At 33.4% G+C, this 15,060-nt stretch overlaps 1 protein-coding gene across 2 annotated transcripts in view; it reads left to right on the plus strand.

Annotated features, from left to right (window-relative positions):
* Nucleotides 1-5,101, plus strand: part of LOC114326938 (zinc finger protein 845-like) — a 99,859-nt gene extending 94,758 nt beyond the window's left edge. Inside the window, exon 7 of one of the 2 annotated variants that reach the window (XM_050658440.1) lies at nucleotides 965-5,101. In XM_050658440.1, coding sequence (XP_050514397.1) covers nucleotides 965-1,354 — 390 coding nt within the window. In that variant the 3' untranslated portion in view covers nucleotides 1,355-5,101. The remainder of the gene's footprint in view (nucleotides 1-964) is intronic. The other variant, XM_050658459.1, reaches the window with a different exon arrangement.
* Nucleotides 5,102-15,060: the final 9,959 nt, after the last annotated feature.

The raw sequence follows: 15,060 nt of genomic DNA on the forward strand, positions 1-15,060 counted from the left end.
TACTCTGGAGCCCCAAATTCGACTATTCGGTCTACTATGTGACCCCAGTTTGCTGAATTAAAAGCATTTTTTTATGTCCAACAGAACAAGGACCACCCATCTTTTTTTACTTGCTTTAGCCGCGTCCCTTATCCAGGTCGCGGCATCGACTGTCGATTTACCTTTTCGAAATCCATATTGTTGATTTGATAACACTCTCTGATCTTCCAACACGCCCTCCAGCCTCTTCTTGATAAGCCCTTCGTAGAACTTACCAAGGCAGTCTAGAAGGCATATTGGCCGATAAAGGCTGCTGAATCGGGGGGTTTCCCAGGCTTTAGGAGTAGAACTAAGTTCGCTTCCTTTAAGTCCCCGGGAAACTCTTGCCTCTGCAGTAGGTCGTTGTATATTCTTCTGATCAAACCTGGTTTCTCCGTTGCTATTATTTTTATTGCCTCTGGTGGCAGCCCGTCAGGGCCGGGAGCTTTCCCTGTCTTCATCTCCTGACCAGCTGTTCTAACTTCCTCTTCCGTGAACTCCTCTACCATCGTTGGAAATATCTTGATGAAATTTTGATGATCCTTGGTAGGAAAGAGGAGCTTAGCTGATTCCATCCGCTGGTCTTCGTCGAGTCTATATGGGGCGATTATTTTCAGCGTCTTCATCGTGATCTTGTACGCATCGCCCCATATATTTTCGTCCAATGCTTTTATCAGGGTCTGCCACTGAATGAATGTAACTGAATGTATTTTTTCAAAGCAACGAAGTTCATCTGACGTAATATACTTGACGACGGGAAATTATCAAAAATTATCAGTTTAATTTGTATTTCTGTAGCTTTCTATTGGTCAGAATCTCCTATAAATGAAATAATCAAGGAAATCGAACTTGATTCTCAAAATTCCAAGAGAAAATGGGTGTTGATTGAACTAAGTGTGTGATTATTTGTTCGGACAATCTTTATTAATTAAATTGTTACTTTTAGGTCAGGCATTTTCAAGAAAAGAAAGAAAAGAAACAATATGTGTGTGAAATATGTGCAAAAGTTTATTATTTTAAACCTAGTCTACTGCAACATCTGTATTGCGCCCATCAGCAAGGTGAAGCGAAGGTCTACATATGTTATACGTGCAAATATAAAAGTTACAACAGGATACAATTCATTTCACATACGAAATTACATATAAAACAGGAGTTCTTATATTGCGCCAATTGCGAATATAAAACTTTCAGAAAAATGAATCTAATTCAACATATGGTGAAACATGCGGATTCATCGAAATTGCAATTGCACAAGTGCAAAGTGTGTTCTTTTGAGACAAAACGAGCCCATACTCTAAGAAATCATGTTAAATATACTCACGGAACATTGTAATAAACTAATGCCTGGTTGCACCAACAGATCTTAGATCAATTTTCAGCTTGCCACAATGGATTGGTTTAAAAAAAGTGAATAAAAATGCATTTATTATTAATAAATAATTATCCAAAAGTATAGTCAATTTTTCCTTATAAACATTTTGAATGCCTTTTTTCAAAAAAATCTATTTTTTACCGTTTTTTAGGTGCACAACTACCAAGTGATGTTATGTATATGATAATTGATGGAAAATTGTATTAAATATGTTAGATCACTGATCACGTATTTGACTTAAAAAAAAAGAACTTTATTTATTACACAATAAGTTTACATAATAGTACAAAGTTTTTTTTCTCTGATTCTGGCCTTGGTTTAGAACTAGAACCTTTAGCCACGTAATTGTATAACTTATCACTAACTCAGGTGTAATGTGTAGTGTGTGTGTTGAGTAAGTGTCTTGTTACTTTGCAAAGAGACGCTAATTGTATCCGAACGTCTGCGGTCCCTAGGACAGAAACTATTTTCATTTATTAATTTATAATAAATGAAAAAATTCCTGACCCTGGTGGGATTCGAACTCACTACCATTCGGAAAGTACAAAGTTAAATTAATTTAAAATGACTACAATAACTGCGGACTGGTCGAAGTTGCAGATGCCTCCAATTTTCAGCTTCCCATAATGGATTGCCACGTAAGGAAGACTATATATAAGATGAGCTGGGCTAAGCTGGAGCTTGAGATTTGTTGGTGCAACCAGCCATAAAAGTCAAACAATTAGGAACGCACGTCATAGATTTAATGACATCAGAACCCATCAGTACAAACTTGACGACAGACAAATTCAACAAATTTTTCCTCCTAATATATTAGTTTTTTCGCTACCGGCTACACTGTTTCTCTTTGTCTTTATGAGTGTGAAACAAAGATAACTTCTTACTCTCTTTCTTGGCTTGCATACTTGTGCATCTGCCAGTACATTTGATTGTATTGCAGCTCGTCTTGCTCTAAGGCAGGCCGCACATCAAAGAAACATGAAACGTAAATCACGTTTCATGGAAATAAAACACTGCTAAACAAATAGACGTCCGGCCATTTATGAAACTTTCCGAAAATAAAAATGTGTTATGAGCATGAATCACACTGGTTTCATTGGTAGGCGGACTTCAAGATTTGTTTAGCCGTGTTTAATTTTCATGAAACGTGTTTTACGTTTCTTGTTTCTTTGGTGTGCGGCTTGCCTAAGCAATGCTGCAACACTGAAAACCTAAAAATATTGCCTTGATTTACCAAGTAATCAGGGGAATATTGGGGGATGTAAGTGCGGGTCCAAGTATTTTAAATTCATAAATTCATTTTGTTAATATTTAAATGAATAATCACTGCCTGTAGTTGTTCATGAGTAATATGTTGCAATATATTTTGAACATTGGAGTTCTTTGGTACTTCTAATTTTGTTAGTTCATTCAAAGATAACTATGTGTACTAAAAGTGTCAAGACATTTTACTGTAGAAGGTTAAGTAAGATTTTTGTTTGTTTATTTTTTCTTCTTCTTTTGTGGCCTTTGGGTGCTGTGCCCATTTAGCCAGCAACATTTCTGAAAATTAACGCCTAACTAAACCTACCATACAATAAAACTATTACGAACCTAATCAAGGATTGAGAAGGGAAAGTGAAGTGGGCTAAAAAAAACTGTAGTCAAAATATAAAATAAATAAATGAAATATATTTTGAAAACAATAATTTGACATTATATTTAACCTCCAATATGACAGACGTCAGTTACCATTTACAAGCTCACAAGTATAATAATGACGTCATTTAAACACGTCACAAAATCTAGCCAATGAAATGCTCGCTCTAATAGGAATGGCATATCAAAAAAATCTGATTCCCTATATATTTTTTTCAAATTTAAAATATGGCAACAAGGGAAAATTACGTGCATTCCTTATTGTTTGACTTCCTATAATTACCCAATATACAGTGCTGGTCAAAAGTCCCGTCCCCCCTCGTATGTTTTGAACGATTATACTTATAATAGTGAAATTTGGAGGGAGGAAATAAACGGACGTAGGCTTTAATTTTGTTCGGGTTTAAGTTGATTTTTTTAAATAAATTAAGTAAATATAAAATTGTAGTTTCGCATTTAATTGATAAAGATTTAAACGTTCGTAACGCGATTTTTGACCTCCCTTCCCCCCCTCCGTAACGCAGTATAATGGGCGTTTAACTATTGCGTAACGCAATTTTTGAAGATTTTTTTTACCCCCACCCCAACCTGCGTTACGTAATACTAGAACGGCCCAATGGTTATTGGTCAAAAAAAAGTTGACGTTGACGTAAAAACAACTATACCCTGTGTTTAAATTGTACTTTTTAAAAAAATAAAAAACTTGTTTAAAACACATGTTTTTACTTTATCGTACTATATACGTAGTATAGTATAATAGATAAAGTTATAGGATCGTGCAAAAAAAATTTTTTAGATTTCACTTTTTTCGACGTTTTGAGTTTCCCTGAGTCTAAAAAGCAAATAAAAAAAACATGTCGGACGTACGTATGTACGTACGTATGTATGTACGTACGTATGTCGCCACCGCCCAGCAAAAACTACCGGACCGATTTCAATGAAATTCGGTATGAGTAAGTTTAAGAGAATTTTGTCGAGAAACTAAGCTTTTAAAAAAAATCTCTCAAAGGGGGGCCGAAATAGGGGGGTTATTTAGGGCCCATTTTTGCAAATTTTGACCGAAACGAATGAAATTTAACTCAAAGTTAGCTCATTGATAGGTTAATCGAAATACGAAATTTGACATTTCCAAATTCAAAATGGCCGACTGCCCACCCGACACATTTCTCTACCTATCTAAAAACTTGTTTAAGATAAGTTTAATTTGAAAAAGTCGTTATATAGCTTAAAGATGGGGCTATAAGAAGAAAATTATCGTTTTTCAGAAAAAGTTATGGGTTACCTATATTTAAGGGGTCAAAATTTGACATAATTTTGAACTAGATTTTCTCAAAAATGGCTCCAAGGAATTTGTTTATTTTTTGATATGTTTTTGATATTCTATCGGTAAATTGAATGACATTAGTCAGATTTCTTAACTCCCCATAGGAGGGGAGTTATGAATTTTTTATTAAAAAATATTCAAGTGCCCGTAACTTCTTTTGTAATAAAAACTAAAATTTGAAATTTTGCAGACATATTATATGGTACTTTATTATCTATTATCATAAAAAATTTTACCCAAAATATGGCTTCCGGTTAAACCGGAAATGAAAAAAAATCTTCGGAGGTAATATCTTGTTCTTAATCTCGCGCATTGACTGGCGTAATAGAAATAGAATGAAATGCAAATATTGTAAACTATTAATTTCTCAGAAAAATGAACTAATTTGAAATGAAAGTATGACTATAATATTGTATTGATTTATGCAATAATCTATACATCTATAGTGTGTCCCCGAAATATGGCATCGAACATTTTCTCAAATGCAGGAATTAATGATGCGTAGAACCATAAAATATTTTCAAGTATACAAGGTGTTTCTAAAATATCAAAATAAAGAGTAACTTTGCTATTTTTATAGAATGCCAGTATCTAGTACGATAACGATAATAGATCGGTACGATAAAGTTCTCGGGCGGCCCTTCCGTCCAGCGTTTTTTTTTGTTTTAAACGTTTTTTTGCTTTGAACATGTTTTTTGTTTGTAAATTTTATATTTTAAACAAATAAAACTTGGAAGAAAACATTGTTTAAATCATATTTTCTTAAACATATTATTAATTGAAAGTGTTTGATCTATTATTCTACTAAATAATAAGATAAGAAAACCAACTGCAAAATTAGGAGCTATCGCCTGGGGAACCCCAGACTATTTACTATTTATAAATTCGCATTGCAAGTTGGCTATTGCAATACCGTCTACCAGGGCCGTCTTAAGCATACATGGCGCCGGGGTGCAGGCTCATCTTTGCGCCCCCTTTTGTCAGAAGATTATATAGGTTATAGGTACGCTAAAATTAAAATTAATTATGTTTATTACGTTTATTATTGTTTTAGTATTCAAAAAAGTCAAATCTTTTAACACTATACCATACTTTTTAAAGTACATAATTATATCAAAGTCAACTTTTATAGCGTAAAGTTTTTATTGCTTCGGTGATCCCTATTTTTTACTTGCTTTTCTACACTTATAAAGCTAAGTTTGTTAATCAGTCTTGGTCCACTGTTGAGCGCAAAAATTTTTTGATCAATTTAAGTTTTGAAAAAGACCTTCCTCCTGCAGCTATTGTTACTGAAATTGTTAAATATATCCTTAGACATGTAGAAAGATTTTAGAAAACGGAGAGTAAATTATTAGAATATATTATAACTTAAAATATCGAGTGGAGTTGTGTCTATATCAATAAAAAATATTGGTAATAATTCTAACTCATGGAATAGATCTTCACTATCTATATCAGATTTATTTCCATGCGCTAGTTGTTTTTGTAATTTAATCATTGTGTTTTTTTTTTAATTTTCTTCAGAGTTTCTCCAACTCAATATATTTCCCAAGAAAGAAAAATTATAATTATGTTCCCTCAATATTTCAAATCTTTCACTTAATTTTGCAATGGCAATTTCCAACAAATAATAATAGAAGTTAACTTTAAAATTTTGTTTTAAGTCAAAAAGAGGCTCGACTACAGCATTGTAATTGAAATGTATTTTTCGGGGACGTGGACCAACAGTTTTAGAAAATTAAGTTTTGCAATCTAGTTCTTTACCAAGTGATACCGAGTCATTTAATATCTACTCAAACGCAGTGTCAGTGCGGTTGTTGGAAAAATCTTTACTAATTTGATCAAGCATCTGACCAATAGAAAAAAAGCTACAAAAATAAAAATTACAGTGGTAATTTTTTTAAATAATTTCCCGTCGTCAAGTTTGACGTCAGATGCCCTTCGTTGCTACGAAAAAATGAACATTCAGTGACATGAATGACAATTAATGTTTTAACATCTTGTTAGTTAATAAGAACACCATGAACAGGTTTAGCAAATATTCAGGCGAAGATATCAATAAAATATTAGTTAAACTGATTTAAAAGACAGTTTTATTCATGAAATAACATTACCGAATTACTCTCGAGCTCTCAAAAATTATCGATTTGTTTTGCCCTCGTGACACTTCGACATAGTTTCGCTCCCCTTCGGGTCGTGAAATTAAAACTATCAAAGTGTCACTTAGGAAACAAATCGATAATTTTAGAGCTCCCGTGCAATTACTAGTGATTATTTCATTCATAGGAGATTCTGACCAATAGAAAGCTACAGAAATAAAAATTAAAGTGATAATTTTTGATAATATCCCGTCAAGTATATTACGTCAGATGCCCTTTGTTGCTACGAAAAAATACATTCAGTGACATTAATGACAATTAATGTTTTAAAAATTATAAATGTGATGACTTTCAACCGTCAAATATTTATAACAACTGTGTGTTTAATTGTACTAATTTGTACTTACATAAATAAATTACAATAAAAATTTGGTTTTGAACAGTTTTATTCATGAAATAATCGCAGCAAATTGCACTCGTTCTCTAAAATTATTATCGAATTTTTGACCTCGTGACACTTTGACATAATTTCACTCCCCTTCGGGTCGTGAAATTAAAACTGTCAAAGTGTCACTCGGGAAAAATTCCATAATTTTAGAGCTCTTGTGCAATTACTACTGATAATTTCTTTCGATAAGTTCCCGTCGTCAATATTACGTCAGACGCACTTCGTTGCTACGCAAAAATACATTCAGTGATATTAATGACAATTAATGTTTTACAACTTGTCACAGAGAACACCAAAAACAGGTTTAGCAAATATTCAGGTGAATATATCAATAAAATATTAGTTAAAATGATTAAAAAGACAGTTTTATTCATGAAATAATCTTACCGTATTACGCTCGAGCTTTCGAAAATTATCGATTTGTTTTGCCCTCGTGACAGTTTGACATAATTTCACTCCCCTTCGGGTCGTGAAATTAAAATTGTCAAAGTGTCACTCGGGATACAAATCGATAATTTTAGAGCTCTCGTGTAGTTACTACTGATAATTATTTCTAAAACCGCCGTCCACCTTTTTCTTTCACGTTCAACTGCGTCTTTCTTTCGCGTCTTTTTTTAGATCTACATATTGCTTTATAGAATTTAAGTGACTACAACTTTTCTCGTGTCTTTCTAAAAACGTAATGAATGAACGTCTTTCTTGTCGCAAACGTAATGAAGAAAATTAGGTTTTTGAAAATCATCATCACATATAGCTCCCCAAACGGCAATTATACTTTTGTCAACAGAATCGGACACACTGATAAATTTTTACAAGATGGTGATTCATTGTCACTCGACATTCAATATTGGTCAAAATAGTGTACACGTCACCTTTTTGAAATTATTGTCGGAATAATATAAATGAGTTTCGTATTTTCATTTGAATATTGTAGGTGTTAAGCATTAATAGCCTTCGTAAAAAAATACCGGAAGTGCACTTTTATGTTTTTGTTATTTTTAGTTTTTTTAAAGACAAAATGCTCCAGTTAGCTTAGCAAGACAAATGAGCTTAACAAGTGTTCGGCTTGCGCCCCTTGGACTTGGCGCCCGGGTGCCTCGCACCCCTTGCACCCCCGGGTTAAGACGGCCCTGCCGTCTACTGTCAGATATTTTGTGGTGTTACTTGTAATGCTTAATGTTTTTTTAAACATGCAAATGATTTGGTGACCCCAGCTCATTTTTTGGCAAATTTGCTTGATCATCGCATTAGTGGAAATAAAATTATTATCCAACCAGTATAAATTATCATCCAGAAGCATTTTCAATTATTATTATTACCAGGCAAAGTCTGTACCCTTTAACCATATGTTTCCTAAACATCTAAGTGAGAATGTAAAACCATTGGCATGATGGCGTTCTAAGACAAATATAAATACTACGGCATTGAAACTTGCTCAACAGTTTCACATAGCTATTGCATCGTCAGCTAACATTGAAAAGCTCTTCTCATCATACGGTTTATGCCTGCACTTCACTCTCGCCGAAGTCGATCGAGATTCAACAAGTACGAGAGTGTAGACGGCCACCTTTGCCTCACTTCGTTCTACTTCCATTCTCCCACAAAGGGATCTTTGTCGGTATCGCACTTCCTCGCGAAGTAGAACGAGTGTGTAGAGAGGGTACTTCGGACTTCGGTCAACTTTGGCGAAGTAACTTCGCCGAGAGTGTGGAGCCCGCTTTACCATTCCAAACTACGCAATCGGCTAGGCAATGTCAAAGCTGCTAAGTTGGATTTAATTTTTAAAATTCCATCAGTGATGACGTGACTGATAAAGTTGATGATTTAAATTACAAGATTAATATGAGACTGAAACAGTTTTGAGAAATTGATTAACTTTTGTATGCAAAATGTTTTAAGCTTTCCAATTTTTTTGTGTTCCGATTATTAATAAGTAAATATGTATGTTAAAAAATTTATTTTTTTTTATATTTATTATAAGTATTAATAAAGAAAATGAAAAAAAAAACACTTGTTTAATTTAAGTGTTTTAAACTTAAACAAATGTTTAAAACAGTTGATTAAAACAAAATGTTTAAAACGAAACAACCCTGTTTTTAAACCAGGAGGAGTAAACTGTAAAGACAGATTCACACCGAATAATGTCACGAGAAAAATCACCAAATAAATCTTCTTTTTTGGTTGATCATGTGGCCCTTCAAGGGTAATCCAAAAATATTTTATTATACTAATACGTCGCTAAAGAGTTCTAAAAACAACGGTTTTTTTTTTATATAAAAGCAGACTAAAAATCTAAAAATTAAAGGAATAACGCAGAAATCACAAAAAATCGCCGATTTAACTTAATTAACCTATTTTCTGATTTTGGCTCAAGACGTAACAGTTCAAAATTTGCCATGTCTGCATACTTTTCCCAGTTTGCCTTTTAGAAGTTAACTTCTGAACTTAACTTTAACTAATCAAGTTAACTTTTGAAGTTAAATTGGAAGTTTCGCTGCCTACTTCGTCTAGCTTATTTGTGTTATTTATTTTTGCTCTCTTTCTGATTTGTTCAATTTATTATTATCGTGTCCAGTGTTATGACGATAACGAATAACCATCTTTAAAATGTTTCGAAAGGAAAAGAGAAAAGGATAAATAATAGTTTTACCAATAATAGTCGAAAAAACAAATTATTATTATTACACTGATTATATATATTACATTTTCTTCTACTAATACAATACTAACCAATCACATTAGGTCCGATACGGACATTAAATTTATCTACAATACAATAATTTGACAATGAACTCAAAACTACACTCAGATACAAAAAAAATTAGTTATGCTGCGTGTTTGGGGTAGGAGAGAAAACATTATTTATATTGTGTATTGCATAACAACTATTCTCTGTGAATTTTTCTGATAATACGCCCCATTCGTTTGACGTCAAACTGTCATTTTTTGAGGTTAGGTCAATGATAATTCTAAACTAATAAAATATAACATATCATCAAAACAATACAAATGTAAGGCTACTTGGAATCATTTAATATTAGAAATATGCTGATTTTTACCATATACAATTAATAAGACAAACCGACAGTACATACAGCCTCGCAAAAACTTCCAAATAACGTTTATGTGGCAAATTATTGATGTTTCTTTCACAAACGTGATATTTTCTCTCTAAAATGATCTTCCAAAATAGTTTATTGCCAGGAACTGATTTAACCATATTCAATAAACGAATACAGTCGAATCCGCTTATTGGAATAGCCTTCTTGCCAAGCAAACGTATTCCTAAAACCGGGATATCACTAAACCGATCATTGGGGGCTAGTAGAAACGTTTCGGGACCTCAAATGTCTATTCCTTAAACCAGGATATTCCTATAACTGGTATTCTAATAAGCGGGTTCGACTGTATTTGGTAAGTTCAAGTCACTCTCTGCATCTAACCTAAAAAAATTATAGCCTGACGTCACCAGTAACAGTATAATGCGTTATTCACATTTCTGAGTGTAGGTCGGGAGAATTCAATGATACTACAGAAGTTTAATCAGTTTATATATAAAAACGCTACTCTACATTGTCAGACAACTGTTGGACGTTAAGTTTCGGTTATTTGTACATTTATTAGTGTTTTAAAAACAATTCACATATACAAAAAATACAAACACCTATTCACAAAACAAGTCAATTAAACTGTAACGTGTCCTAAATACAGTATTCTTCCGTTTTAAAACAGATTGGTTCAATATTTCAGTATATCTTAACAAAAACGCTAAGATAACGAGACGATATTGAAGAAATGCCAAATTCTAAAATATCAGGTTGAGTCCGTGGACCAGAACAGCTAAAAAATCGGCAAATGTAACTGTTTTGTTTTTGAGTTCTATCGTTTTTGTGATAAGTAATTACATTCAGGTCTTACAGCCCGTTGCATGTAATTGTTTCTTCCTGACGTTTCATCTGTTACTGCAACATTTTCCAAAAAAACACAATCTGTCACGCATTTCACAGTTGACAGAAGGTTACGACGAAATGGCATAGATGCCCTAGCGTTCGTTGCAATCGGGGACTGCACGCCGGGGTTTGTTTTGGTTGGATCAGAGAGAGCAGCATATGTGCTTCCTGATGAGAGACTAATAAGTTTCGAAACCGGTAGAGGTGCTTGCTGCACTCTCTGATTGGACTAGAATATGGTGCGGCTGTATTTTCGTTTTGCAACGAAATTGAAAATGGTTATTAATTTTTGATTTACATGTTTACTCTCATTGGAGTACGAAGGGAACCATTCTCGTTGGAACTTTACTGCGCTGAGCAGATGGGACGTGCATTATAAATTGTAAAATTCCCTCATCTTTCTTAGTCTCAGCTCCGTATGGCTTGCAAATTGTAGAAGCCTCGGAGGTGTAACCAGAGAAGGTTCCCATTGTTTTCAGTCTGGTGGGATGTGGAGTAACATTATATTATTCTATATGCCATTAGAGTGAAAACTTAGTCTTTTGCTAGCAGTTGCCGCTAGGGCATCTATGCCATTTCGTTCGTTGCAATCGGGGACTGCACGTCGGGGTTTGTTTTGGTTGGATCAGAGAGAGCAGCATATGTGCTTCCTGATGAGAGACTAATAATTTCGAAACCGGTAGAGGTGCTTGCTGCACTCTCTGATTGGACTAGAATATGATGCGGCTGTATTTTCGTTTTGCAACGAAATTGAAAATGGTTATTAATTTTTGATTATTTTATAACTTTGCCAAAGACTTTATTTATAAACAATCTCGTGCTATACATAATACAATATTTTATTCGTATTAAATAATATTCAGTATTAAATAATATAATTATCTGTCATTTTTAGCCTTAGAATATTAAAAAATGATCTATTTGATTGATTATGCACTATAATATTGTTGTCAATTAATATATTTCGGTAAGAAATGAAAATCGATTGACATCATTAATTAGAGAATAATTAATATTTATAGATATTATGTACAGTAAAAGAACAAGAAACAATATCTGACGAAAATAATTATGCATAACTTCTCACTATACGAAGAACATGTCTATGATGAAAAGTCCTATTCTAATGTTTTGGTAACGCTCTGATGTCAGAAAGCTTGAATGACATAAACGTATTTTTGTAGTAAAAAAAAACTATATTACCGTATTTTTTAATGTCTGCCGGAGTTATCGCAGACAAAACATCAGGTGAAGAAACTCTAAAAAGATCTAGAAAGTCCGAAAACAATGTACTACTACAATATACGAACCGTACATAACTCAAAAATATTGATTTATAATTTAAAATGTTCTCTAGACAATATAAAACACGTTTTTAATAAAACTTTTATTAAAAATAAAAATATAAAAAATAATTTCAATTATTTCTGAATTAAAAAGGAAGAATCTTTAATTTCTATCCAAAATTATAAGATTTAAAAATATAATAAATTCGATTTATAAAAGAAACTCTGGGGCGCAACAAAAATAAATTTGACGACCATAATAAACCATTTTTTTTTTAAATTATGATGACTAAAAATATCACAATGATTTTTGTTACCTTTACAGAAAAAAAAGATTGTTCTTAATCATACTGGATTAGCTTTTATCATATAATTGGTATTCTTATTAAAAGTATTAACTTTTTCATGATATTAGATTACTATTAAACGTGTATTTTTATTCTCAATAAAAAATTGAAGAAAAAAAATCTTCTGTGTAAAAGGTATATTTATTTCTTTACTTCTGTGTAAAATAAATATACCTTTTACACAGATTTTTTTCTTCAATTTTTGTAATTAATGGTATACAGTCAGCTACAGGAACTTTTTTCCTTATGGATTTCATTCTCAATAAATGTAGTTCTGAAATCAATAAAAGTGAAATATATGTTTATTTTGTATTTCCCAAGATAATCGTGATATCTGACAACACAGCACAGCGTATTACAGCAAAATACAACAAAATCAATGCGGAATTCACGCCATTTTTGTCTGACGGTTATATAAGAATTTTTTTTGGGGTTTTTACCGAATGTTAAAAAGGAAACATCAAAAATTAATATGGTCTGTGTTTAAAGCTCTTCAATGAGTCCCTACCTGTTTAATCTGTTATGGATGTGCTGACAGAGATGGTAAGGGAGAGGGATCTGAGGGAGTGATATCGTTTTAGTGGAGGAAAGCAAAGAAATGTTGGAGAAATTGGAGAGTTTGAAGGGCTATTGAAGATGGAAGACTTAAGGTTAGTAGGTCCAAAACAGATTATATGCGGTTGAGAGGAATATAAATGGTTGGGGACATCGAATTGCTCGGGGGAAATCTAGGATGAGTTTAAATTTACGAGACTTAATGAAGAGTTCTCGGTGGTACCCATCGAAGAGAATACAGTTAATTAAATCTAAAGCCATACAGTATGATTAAGACACAGTTAGATTTTAACAAGTATAAAGAGCTTCATTTAGACAAGTTCATTTTTCTTCTCAAATTACTTAAAATGAATCTTTCAATAAAACTAAAAGTACTTAAATTTATATGAAACTTAGTTGAATCCAAATTTAGTTCCATTATAGGAGGGCAACGTTAACTGATCTCAATCTACTAGTGAAAAAATTAATGTTTTAAAAATTTCATCTCAATTTAGTGCATTATATTATGTTGGCTAACGTTTGTACAAAAAGCAGATTCTAGAAGATCTTCCAATTTTCGGTTTACTACCGCTATCCAAACTTTATCTCTCCTAAACAATAAAGAGACACATTTCTTGCAATTTAAAAATAGATGAAATCAAATTGCATCAAATCTGGTGGGTATGAAGGATGTTGCAACAGGTCCCTCAGTTTATTCCAAATCACACAACATCTCTGCAAATTTCTCAATACAATGCTACCAAAGGATTCTTGTGATAGAGGCATTGCAAAAAACACTTTATAGTTGTTGTAATATTCTACTTACTGATTAGGACTTCCTTTACTTTAGTTTTAAAATTATTTTCAGTGTTTATTATAGCTACTGATAATTGAGAACAATTAACATTGCCTTCGTATATTTATCGCCACTTTAAGCTAATAAAATAGATAGTAAGCCACGTTGACCAATAGACCACGCACTCTGTCACCACCAAACCAAATGAGATCGACGATTTTAAAGATTTTTGGGCGTTTGACATCCATAAGATCGCAAGGAATTGTTCTACAAAAAACTTCATCAGATATGGAACCCACTATTCCCCATTACCGCTCCTACTACTCATGTTACCGCACTCCCACCTTACTTTTTACTGTCAGAGTGTTAATCTGTTAATAACTCCACTAGCCCTAGGGTATTGACTGAAGGTAAACCGCTTCTGCTAAAGTTTTGATTTAGCAGCAGCTCTCAAACATCGTTGATTTTAGGACAAACCGTTCCGCCGCGGCGACCAAGAATTGATTGGTCACTTTCCCGTTCCTTACGGGCTCGAGTATTGATCGATGCATCCCACCTCTAACCCATTCTTCTTGTAGTGCCTATCCGTTTCGGATGTTGGCGACCATCATGGCAATCTGCACTTTGCACACTGCTGCTCTGAAAAGATTTGTAGTGGTTGTATTGAACCACGTTCGTAGATTTTTCAGCCAGGAAATCCTTCGCCTTCCTGGTCCTCGCTTTCCCTCTACTTTTCCCTGCAAGACCAGTTGCAGCAGTCCATATCTCTCACTGTTCCTCATGATGTGACCGAGGTATTCGATTTTGGCTGTTTTTATTTTGATTAACAGCTCTTTTTCTTTTTTCATTCTCAGCAAAACACCCTCATTAGTAATGTGGTCGGTATAAGATATCTTCAGGATTCGACGATAAAGCCACATCTCAAAAGCCTCAATTTTCTTGCAGGTGGCGTCTGTGAGAGTCCACGACTCAACTCCGTACAACAGTATAGGAAATATATAACATCGTAGTAATCTGACTTTTATGGGTATCGACAAATCATGACATTTGAACAACTTTGCCATTTTTTGAAATGCAGATCTTGCTTTCTCTATCCTACATTTGATTTCTATAGAATGGTCCCAATTTTCATTGACGTTCGTACCAAGGTAGGTTCTAACCCATAACAAATATTTATTGTTCTTTCTCCTTGGCGTATGTGTGTATACTGACTAACGCATCGTATTCTAGGAAATTTATTATTCG

This window comes from Diabrotica virgifera, chromosome 1 (assembly GCF_917563875.1).
Source record: "Diabrotica virgifera virgifera chromosome 1, PGI_DIABVI_V3a".
In the NCBI taxonomy this organism is placed as follows: Eukaryota; Metazoa; Arthropoda; class Insecta; order Coleoptera; family Chrysomelidae; genus Diabrotica; species Diabrotica virgifera.